Below are 11,806 nucleotides of genomic sequence, written 5' to 3' on the forward strand. Positions count from 1 at the left end.
AAATGAAGATGATGTGGTACTTTTCTACAAGGGAATACTACTCAGCCATAACAAAGAAAGAAATAATGACATTTGTGGCAATATGGATGGATGGGCTGAAAGATTATCATACTAAGTGGAGTCAGTCAGAGAGAGAAAGACAAATATCATAAGACATCCCTTGTAGGTGAATCCATAAATTCATACAAATGAACTAATTTACAAAACAGAGACAGGGTCACAGTCTTAGAAAACAAACTTATGATTATCAAAAAGGGAATTTAGGGGGGAAGGACAAGTTAGGAGGTTGTGATTAACATATACACACTAATATATGTCAAATAGATAATCCAAAAGTACCTACTGAATAGCACAGAGAACTCTCCTGAACATACTCTAAAAACGTGTATGGGAAAAGAACCCGAAAAAGAATAGGTATACCTCTATGGATAACTGAATCAAGTTACTGTACACCTAAAACAAACAGAACATTGGAAATCAACTCTAATTCAATATAAAACAAAAATTAAATAAAAAATTTATTTACAAAAGAGAAACAAACTCACAGACATAGAATATAAACTTATGGTTACCAAAGGGGAAAGGGGTGGGGAGAGGGATAAATTAGCAGTGTGGGATTAACAGATATACATCATTATATATAAAATATATAAACAACAAGGGTTTACTGTATAGCACAGGGAACTATATTCAATATCTGGCAATAACCTATAATGGAATAGCATCTGCAAAAATATATGTATAACTGAATCACTTTGCTGTACACCTGAAACTAATACAATATTGTAAATCAACTATACTTCGATAAAAGAAAAAAGCTGAGTGAAACTGGCAACTGATTACAGTAAGATGTCAGGCAGGCTGAGCACGTAACCTCCACCTCTGAACGGACCACCTGGGTACGAAGGTTCTCTCTCCATCCCTCCCAGTCTCACCTCAGGCACTGTAGAAAACACTGGGGATGTCTCAAGGCGTTGCTCAGAAACTCCATGACCTGGCATCTCACTTCAGTGTCTTGTATTTCCAAGTATCTTAGGTACTGGTTTTCCACCAGAACGCTGATTAAGGCTTCATTCAACACGAGGGGGCTCACATGCCTAAAGCTGCAGAGGTAAGCAGTGTCCGGTTATCATAGGCTCGCATCAGCCCATCAGCTCTTTTTTCTTGAACAGCTTTATTGAGGTATAATCGACACACCAAAGAAAAGTGCATCTATCATATATCTAATGCACCCAATTTCATGAGTTTGGACGTGTTCATACACCCATGAAACCATCACCACAATCAAGGTGGCTGATTAGTTCTTTTTTTCCCTCCAGCTTTGTTGAGATGATACAGATAATAATGTATCAGTTTAAAGTGTACATCACTTGTTGATTTGATGCACTTACATATTGCAAAACGATTACCACCTGAGCGTCAGCTAACTGCCTCCATCTGGTCACATACTTACCATTTCTATTTTGGGGTGAGAACATTGAAGATCTATTCTCTTAGCAACTTTCAAGTATACGATACAGTATTATTAACTATTGTCACCATGCTGTGCATTAGATCCCCAGAAGGTATTCAATGTTTAACTGGAAGTTTATAGTGCATTTTGACCAACATTTCCCCATTTGCTAATTAGTTCTTCGTTCAATCAGTCCATAAATACGTGAGGCCCCTTTCTGTGCAGCCCAGGGCTCCATACTGGGTTCTCTTCTCAGCTCAGCCTCCTAGTTGGATGACGTTATGTAAGTCACTTAATCTCCCCAAACCTCATTTCACGTCCTCATGAGAGCTCATGACATTTTCCGCTTAGGATGGTCACAAGAATGAACACAAGTGGTGCCTCTAGGAGACTCTGCATAGGGCTTGATGTAGAAAGGAAGATACTCAAAAAATGGGAGCCAATGATAACCATTATACTAACAGGAGAGAAAATAGTTCAGATACTGGCCGGGTGGGCTATTTCAAGGAATTTTGATGAAGTATTAAGTTTCTGAATTTTAAAAATGTTAGGGAGATAGAGTATAGGGCAGTAGCTAATAGAACTGATTCTGGAGTTTAAATCTGTATTCCAATTAGGTACCAGCTGTGTAACCTCGTGCCCTAGCTTCCTCATGAAATACCTACTTCTTTAGGATGCTTGTGAGTTTTAAGAGCACTGAAATGTGATGCTGGACCTCAGACAGCCCAGCAGAGGGTGAGTGCTACATAAATGTCTGTACATTTTTTGCTATTGAAGATAATGTTGCAGTGATGTTCTCAACCATTCCTCCGAGTATGTGCATATGTATTTACCTTGGGTGAATTTAAAACAGTGGACCTTGGGGTCAAGGTGTACATGCATTTTTCATTTCGTAGAGCTTGCCAAACTGCAATTGGATCTGGCTCACCTTCTTCCCTCTTTCATGGAAATCTTGACCTGTGACACGCAGGGGCCTGCTAAGCGTGAGGCATCACAGAAGTGTGGTGTGGTGACGGAGGAGGCGAGCCTCAGACCACCTGAGGTGGAGAGCATTCCCCAAAGCTTACCAGCTGTGTGATCTCAGACAAGTCACTTAACCTCTCTGGTTCTCCCTTTAAAAAAAATCAGGATAACAGTACTTACCTCAAAGGAATGCAGTGGTACACCATACTGAGTACCTGCTTAGCACATGACGATTCGAGCAGTAAAAGCAACTAGGAGTTTTAGTTTTTTGAGGAACCTCCATGCTGTTTTCCACAGTGGCCGCCAATTCATGTTTTCACCAACAGTGCAATGGGGTTCTCTTTTCTCTGCCTCCTCACCAACACGTATTATCTCTTGTGTTTTTGATGACAGGTGTGAGGGGATATGTCATTGTGGTTTTCATCTGCATTCCTCTAATGTTTAGTGACGTTGAGCCTCTTTTCATGAGCCTGTTGGCCACCTGTATGTCTTCTTTAGAGAAACAACCTCACTTACATGTGGAATCTAAAAAATAACGAAATTCATAGACAAAGAGATCAGATTTATGGTTGTCAGAGGCGGGGGGTGGGGGAATTGAGTGAAGGTGGTCAGAAGGTACAAACTTCCAATTATAAGACAAATAAGTGCTGGGGTGACTGTAGTTAACACTGCTGTGTGGTAGATTTGAAAGGTGCTAAGAGAGTAGACCATTCAATCACTAGGAAAGAACATTTTGGTAACTGTATGAAGTGACGGATGTTGACTAAACTTACTGTGGTCATCGTTTATGCAATATATGCATGTCAAGTCATTATGCTGTAAAACTTAAACCTGCAGTGTTATATGTCAATTATATCTCAGTCAGACTAGGAAAAAATACCTATGGACGCGGATGCCTTCAGCACGCCTAGCATGAGCAGAGAGGGAAACAGACTGTTTCCATGGAATTCCTTCCAACTAGGATGTGTTTTATACTCACATCAGTTTTTGGAGTTTACATTGTGGATGTTTCAGTGCCGTAGAAAGGACCTTCACTGAATCAGGATCCATAGTACTGTTTGTCACAGCCAGGACTTCCAAACTCTCATGTGTCCTAAACACAGAGCAGAAGTCTTGCCACCAGAGATAACACCTATCACTGCCCTCTGGTCTGTGTGGGAGAAAAAGGGAAAAGGGCTCATCGTTAGAGATTAAGCTTGAGAAAACCTACCAGCAAACCCAGGGCTTCCTTATGACCACAGACCCCTTTATGACTGTCATAAGATGCCCTCATTTAAGAAGATGCCCAGCAGAACTGTCACAGGATTTGTCATTTCATCCCAGGAAGACTCGTGGCCTCACTTCTATTTTCCTGTGACTTAGGGAGAAAGGGAGCTGCCTTTTAATCACTTAGGATTTATATGGGGGCAGAGATTAGGATGCAAAATATAATCCATATTCTTACTCTGTGCTTATGAAATTGTTACTAAAAAGAAAAAAACTCTATATAGGAACAGAATACGGGAAAATTATTCTTTCTTTTTTGGGGGGTGGGGGAGGGGCAAGGTGAGCGCAGAATCCAAAATCCAGAGCAAGACCAGCACGTACTGTCTTTGGCTCTGGGAGAACCTCTAATTTCCCCCTTCATTCTTCCCCGTCATAGAAAGTCTCGTTGGACAGCACTTCCTTAGAGACTAAAAGGCTTATGATGTACAGAACTGGGGTGATAGATGAAACGGAGTCCCCACACATGGGAAGGAGGGTGTGAGGCATAGAGGCCAGGTAGGTGAACCACTCCTCTTGTTTGTTTCCAGGATTCTCCCAGTTTTAGCACGGAAATCGGCACCCCAGGAACACCTTCTGTTTGGTTTTTTTTTAACATCTTTATTGGAGTATAATTGCTTTACAATGGTGTGTTAGTTGCTGCTGTATAACAAAGTGAATCAGCTATTCATATACATATATCCCCATATCTCCTCCCTCTTACGTCTCCCTCCCATTCTCCCTATCCCACCCCTCTAGGTGGTCACAAAGCACCGAGCTGATCTCTCTGTGCTATGCGGCTGCGTCCCACTAGCTCTCTATTTTACGTCGTGTTCTGTTTTTAAGACTGAAAGTCCCATGTGCAAGGGATCCCCTCAAGACGGAGGTGGTCGCCCTAGGTGCCCAGGAGATGGTAGGCAAGGTCCCCGACAGGACCGTGAATCTACCAAGGGAGAGATGGGCGCACTTACCCAGAGGCAGGAAGGGGATCCGGGTAGAGGCTGCTCGCTTTGGTGATGATCAGGGTGACAGTCAGCTCTAACTCCTGCAAACGTTGACAGAACTTAAGGCAAAAGGCAGACACTTGCACGTCTTTGCTTCTGCTGATGACCAAAGTAGCTTTACGACAGTTGTTTAGGATCTGACTCACAAATACCTCCTCCCGGATTTCATGCAGACAGTTGAATAGCTGTGGGACCCCGTGGTGCGGGGTTGGTGGGTCACATTCATGGCGCTGGGCTGCGACTTTCAGCAATTTCTTCTTGTTGCCCAAGGACACCTTGCATCTGAACACCTGCTCCACGGCTAGAGCGCACGTGTCGTTTAAAAGGCCAAATAAAAAAAGCACCATCTGGGCGAGATGGTTTCTCTTTCTTCCAGGATGTGCTATCAGCCGTAGGACACGGAACTCGTCCAACACATGGAAATTTCTGAGTCTTCGTGGGAAGCAGAGAACATACAACAAGGCAGCCAAAAATTCTTGGAAGCTCAAGTGGGCAAAGGCGTAAAGGTCTTCATCGCCCACCAGCCTTTGAAAAATATTCACGCCAAGAAAAGTCTCCACATCTGTTTCATCCAGTCTGGCCAGGCTGAGGTCTCTCTTATTAAACACCCATCTCCTTTCCCACATGCCCTCTGCAGCCAAGGAGCACAGACCTTTCAATTGTTCTTGGTGAGTCTTATTGAAAAGGTTTCTAACCCTGGTTGGAAACAAGCTGGAAAGAAAGTGGACGAATACAGCTGTGGCGTTTGGAAATGTGTGCAGGAGATTTGCTCCTCTCTCCATCTGCTGTTTCAGACAAGAACATACCATCCAGCAGATGACAGGCACCTGGCACATGGAGAAGAGAATCGTGTTTCCCATGACAAAACTCAAGGCTTCATCGGCTTCGCTCTTGTTTCTGAAGTACGTCCTGAAATACCTGGATCTCTCAGGCACACTAAACCCTGTAAGGGTTATCAGAGACGGGCATTTCAGAAAGGGATTCAAGTTCTTCCAAGAGGTGAACCTCAGGAAGATGATTAGCGTGGCCCCGGGAAGCATTCTTTTGCTCAGCAAACTGGTCAGGAGGACAGACCAGGGCACCTTCTGGCTCCAGTCTTCACTCAGGTCCTCTGGTCTATCTATGAGGGTTGAGGTTAGTTCCTCGAAGCCATCAAAGAGGAGCAGAAGCTGGTATGCTTTGGATATGATCTTGGACGCCAGAACCCGAGACCCGGACAACTTGCGTGCAATGAGCTCAGCGAAGCTCTGCTCGTCCAACTGGCCCATCTCCTGGTGATGGAAGTAGAAAGCGTTCCAGAGCTTGTGGGCGTAGAACTTGTTTTCTGCCCATTCTAACATCACTTTTTTTGGCCAGGCTTCTTTTTCCAAACCTGGCGACCCCCTGAAGAACCATAGTCTTGGGCTGTCTTCCTTGAGGTTTTCTGGGAAGAAGTAGACAGGGTAAGAATGTCTCTTACCTTACCAAGACTGTGTAGGTCTTGGTAAAAGAAGTCCGTGTGGTTCCCAGGCCAAGCGGTCCTGTTCCATAGGGTTGAATATTCATTCATCAAGTGTAGTCTGTACTCCCGTAATTTATCTGGATGAATGAGATGGGAGAGATACGGGGTACAATGTCAGTTGTTTGTGAGAACTAACTGAACAACCGGAAAACGAGCCTTGATGTCTACAGCCAGCTCCAGGACACAGTGCATCAATCGCGCACGTTTCCGGAGAGCAGTGCGTCAATTAAGAAGCTGCAAGGGACAGAACAGACAACTTGAAGTGGCTTAGACAAAGCAAGAACTGCTCGTTACATAAGAAGTGGGGGGCGGTTATAAAGCTCTGGAAATTGGTTCAGTGACCCCATAGCTTCTATTGGCACCGCAGTTCTTTGGTCCTTTCTTCCTATTTCTTAACTCTCAGAAGATGGCTGGGGTAGCTTTATCTATGTTATTTGTATTTTTTTAATTAAAAAATGTATTTTTAAAATTTTATTTTGGCTGCGTCACGTGGCTTGTGGGATGTTAGTTTCCCTGACCAGGGATGGAACCTGGGCCCTCGGCAGTGAAAGCGCTGAGTCCTAATCACTGGACCCCCAGGGAATTCCCTAGAATCCTACTCTGATGGTCCAGGATAATGGAGTAGGGGAAGGAGGGATGGATTAAGACAGCTGCTGTGTTTGCCTACCTACTGACTATTCCTAGCCTGGCAACAGCACCCTAAATTTTTTGGAGAACCGCCCCCTTCCCACTCTCCGGCCGTTACTTCGGACGGTGGCTGGACCTACCATCAAGCTGCCTCATAAGCACATGAGCCAGCGTCCACCCACCAGAGCATTTCACCACGTCATTCATCGAGGAGCTCGTGGTCTCGGTTCATTCAAGGGAGTGAGCTCCAGGAGTTGTGCTGGAAAAGTGAGAAATAAGCAGTCTTTTTACCTGCTGGTGTTGCTAAGGGCAGCTGGTGGCAGAAACGGCCAGTGTGCAGAGGAGGGACCACTCAAGACTGAATCCAGTGGAAGGAAGGAGAGAAGTGATGTCTCAAGGAGGTAGCCTGAGCCCCTGCATCCAGCTGGGTCGGTGGCTGGACTTCCTGCTCAGGTGAGTGCCCAGCTGCTCTTTTTTCTGAAGTTCTGCTTCACAGAAGGGACACTAGACATGCTCATTTACAACCTGCCTTGCCTTGGGGACGGGGCTTCTCATCCCCACCCATAGCCTGTTTCCCACCAGAACCTGCACAGGGCCAGCACATACCAGACTCATCTTCCTCCAAGTTCATTTGTGTTTCTCTTGGGTTCAAGGCCTCTGGTTCCAAGTTAGGTAAAATGTCTGGAACAGACAAACAAAGGAGCCCCTCACTGGAATGATAAGGTGGACAGAACAGGGAGAGCAACACGGAGGTAACGGGACCATTTAGGATAGCGGTGGCCACGTCATTCACGAGTCTCATTCTCTCACCACCTTAGTTCAGGGAGAAGAAGATTACCTAGACCTCCCATCGCGATGTTAGGAAGTGAGAAAATGGTGGTGTGTCAGAAGGTCTTTAGGAGGGTGTTTAATAACATATAAATGTACAGCCCAGCCAAACACTGCACTCACACACACACATATATGTAAAACACAGAAACACTTTAATGTACATGTACGTGCATTTAGGAAGCAACCTAAATGTCCATCGACAGATGAATGGGGAAAAAAGATGTGGTACATACATACAATGGAATATTACGCAGCCATGAGAAAGAATGAAATAATGCCATCTGCAACAACATGGATGGAATTAGAGATATGTGGAATCTAAAAAAATGATACAAATGAACTTATTTACAAAAACAGGGATAGACCCACACACACAGAAAACAAACTTATGGTTACCAAAGGGAAAAGGTATGGGGAGGGATAAATTGGGAGATTGGGATCGACGTATACACACTACTATATATGAAATAGATAACTAATAAGGACCTACTGTATAGCACAGGGAACTCTACTCAGTACTCTGTAATGGCCTATATGGGTAAAGAATCTACAAAAGAGTGGATATATGTATATGCATAACTGATTCACTTTGCTGTACTAACACCTGAAACTGAAACTAACACAACACTGTAAATCAACTATACTCCAATAAAAATTTTAAAAATAATAAACAACAATATCCTACTGTATAGCACAGAGAACTCTACTCAATATTTTGTAATAACCTATAATGGAAAGAATCTTAAAAAGAATATCTATGTATATGAATCACTGTGCTGTACACCTGAAACTAGCACATCACTGTAAATCAACTATACGTCAACGAAAAAGGGAGCCAATTTCCAAATTAAAAAATAAAACCATAGTCGAAATAAATAAATAAATAAATAAACGCTTTAATATACATGTATGTATGTGCATATATGTGTATATATCTATGTATGTGCATATTTAGATGTATAAGAAAATAAAGTGTAAATATAGTGTATCTACATAGGAGTGGCTAGTGAAGCGTTTAGCTCTGTAGCACCCAAGCCCAACCCCATCTTGTATACCAGATTCTTACCATTCAGCTCCATCTGTACCCGAAGACACAGTTCTGCCTGGTTCATCTTGGCGAAGATGTCGTGAGTCACCTCCCAAGCTAGGCGTCCAGGGAAGTACTCGATTAGGAGGTGAACCACCTCCCCCCACCGGGCTGTCTTCAGCTGGTCCCAGCTGATCTGGAGAGAGCCAGGTCTGGGGCTCTCTTCCACTAAAAGCTGCTTGAACCTCTGTAGATTCTCCTTGCTTAAGTAGACCATGTACAGCATGACTCCGTCTTTGAAAGGGAAGGTGGAGGAGGAGGAGGATGAGAAGGAAGAAGGGGAGTGAGAGGAGAAGGAAGGGGGGGAAGGAGAGGAGGCAGGGCAGGAGGAAGAGTCAGAACTCCAGGTCACATAGCTCATCGTTACTCAAGACCAAGAGCCTCAGCGCCAGCGACAAGGAGGACCAGTTGGAGGAGAGAAGAGACCCGACCTGGGGAGACATGAAGTTACAAGAACGTGAAAACGCCACCCCAGGGGACAGATTTATGTAATCCATATTGGATGGAGCATACCATGTGCTGGATATCCTCTTCCCTCCCTTCCTCAAAGATTCTCTGGCCTGCGGAAAAACCTGGGAGCCCCTCCAGTATTGGGGCTCAGTGTTTAGACTCAAAACCATTTTGTAGTTTTTATTCTCTACCCCACTTATTAGCAAGGTGACTTTGGGAAAATTGCAGAGCCTCTTTGCGACTCTTTTCTCATCTCTGATACTGGGATCTTATCATATGTGCTCTTGGGGTTGTGAGGATTCTCAAAGAGATACACCCACAAGTACATTTAAGACAGTGCCTGGTTCATCATAGCTAACAATGACTCAGGCTTCCTTCTATACCGTGATTATTTTAAAGGCTCAATGGGAATTTATAAAAAGCACCTGGAATCAAAGGTTTATTCCCTTCTATGCATCTTCTCCACCATATGTCTTTCTTTTGTCTTCTTCCATCGTGTTTATTGTGTGTAAAAAGTGGAATGTGGAGGAGAAAAGCATGAAGTCACTAGGGGGAGTGGGGCTTTCGCCTTGGTCTACCTACTACTCATATCCTATTGCTTCTCTGAGTTATCTTTTTTATGTATTATCATCTGTTCACTCTCATCTCCATCACCCGAGAACTTCCTGGATACTTAAGTCACCATGTATTGAGCACTGACTCAAAGTTTTATCTCCTTCAATTGACTGCAGTGGTTTTGGAGAATTGCAAGCTCCCTGTGGATGACGACCACCTCTAGTAGCCACGCTACTTAACCTTCACCTCCGCTCTTGATTCTGTTATTCTGATATTTGAGCAAAAAGAAAAAGTCTACATTAAGAAAAAAGAAAGGTCTCAAATAAACAACCTAACTCTACACCTCAAGGAACTGGAAAAAGAAGAACAAACTGAGCCCAACTGGACCTGGTGAACTCAAGTATCTGATATAGTAAGAAAGTGATGTGGAAAAATAGGAGATAGAAGAGAGAGGAAAACAACACCACCACTCACCACTGAAGGGAATTAGGCTCCCTGTCTCCTTCCTGTCACAAACATCTCCCAAAGCAGAAAGAAAAAGCACTTGGTCTGCCCCACGTTCCACCTTAATAGGCTCTGGGGTTCTGGGCAACGTGCATCCCCCCTTCCCATTGGCTGGGCTGGTGCGTTGTCATTCTTCTTCATGGCACGGATTTGAAAGCATTTAGCCTCCTCGGGCAGAGGAATTGGGCCACAAGGCTTATTCTCACAGGTGCTTCCAATTTGTGAAGGATCTGCTCCCCTGCCTCTGAGATTCAGAAGAACAAGCAACTTTAGAAAATTACAGGTTTGGAGTGTTCCCCAAACTCACAGAGGGCTAACACTGTTGTCAGCCCAAAGGTGCTGCATCCAATGGAAAACATCTACAGCAATTAATTGGATGATCTTGTTCACATGAGCATCTCCCCTATTTGGAATGTAATCTTACTAAGCAAAAGGGGGGTTTCAGTATCACCAGGACCTAATGTGGGTCCCAAAGCAATAGACCCTGTCAAAGGAGACTCAGAGCATGTAGGAAAATGACACACACACACACACACACACACAGACATATATATAAACACATATATTGGTAGTAGATTTCCATGGGGTCTTTTGGGTTTTCTGAAATGTAATCAAGTTATCTGCACATATAGTTTTACCATTCCTTTCCAATTCTTATGCCTTTCTCTAATTGCTGATTTAAATTTAAAATTAGTTACAGTTGTCAACTGCCTGTATCCCCAGAGCCTATTAAGTTGGAATGTGGGGCAAACCAAATGCATTTTCTTTCTGTTTTGGGATGATGTTTGTGACAGGGGTGAGTTAAATTAGTTAAAATTGCTAATTTAATTGGCTAATACCTCCAACATGATGTTAGTTAGTGGTGGCCATGAGACCATCTGTCTCGTTCCTGACCTCAGTGGAAAAGCCTCCGTGTTTAAGATGGAACGGCTTCATGGGTGGTTTTCCTGGCATTGGGAGAAGAAGCGGTCCCTAGATGTGGTTGCCTCTGTGATTTTCAGGGCTCATAGACTCTTTTTTTAAATTGTATTGAAGTCTAATTGATTTACAATGTTATGTTAGTTTCTGCTGTACGGCAAAGTGATTCAGTTATACATATATATGCTTTCTTTTTAATATTCTTTTCCATGATGGTTTATCCTAGGAAATTGAATATAGTTCCCTGTGCTATACAGTAGGACCTTGTTGTTTATCCATTCAATATATAATAGTCTGCATCTGCTAACCCTAAACACCCAATCCTTCCCTCCCCCACCTTCCCTCCCCCTTGGCAACCACTAGTCTGTTCTCTGTATCTGACACCTCATGCACTCTTGATTCCTCTCATCTTTCATTGTTCTAGAAGACCCCTCAGATGGTAGGAGAGGTATTCACATCAGTGGCCTTTGGCTAAAGTGGAAGATTCCATGTACATCAGATGGTGTTTTTTTTGGTTTGTTTTGTTTATTGTTTTTTTTTTTTAGGTATATTCTGTCTTGATTGTGGCAGTGGTTTCCTGAGTGTGTGCATCTGTCAGAGCTCACTGAATTACATTTTATTTTATTTTTTTTAACATCTTTATTGTAGTATAATTGCTTTACAATGGTGTG

At 43.5% G+C, this 11,806-nt stretch overlaps 1 protein-coding gene across 1 annotated transcript; it reads right to left on the minus strand.

The window, feature by feature from the left end:
• Positions 1–931: 931 nt before the first annotated feature.
• On the minus strand, positions 932–9,069 carry LOC137752513 (NACHT, LRR and PYD domains-containing protein 8-like). Its single transcript, XM_068527194.1, is given in 7 exon segments — positions 932–1,103; positions 3,396–3,566; positions 4,630–6,011; positions 6,013–6,123; positions 6,125–6,240; positions 7,397–7,471; positions 8,688–9,069. Coding segments are annotated over 7 exon segments (2,409 nt in total).
• Between the last annotated feature and the right edge of the window lie 2,737 nt (positions 9,070–11,806).

The sequence above is a fragment of the Eschrichtius robustus genome, chromosome 19 (genome assembly GCF_028021215.1).
Source record: "Eschrichtius robustus isolate mEscRob2 chromosome 19, mEscRob2.pri, whole genome shotgun sequence".
Lineage (NCBI taxonomy): Eukaryota > Metazoa > Chordata > Mammalia > Artiodactyla > Eschrichtiidae > Eschrichtius > Eschrichtius robustus.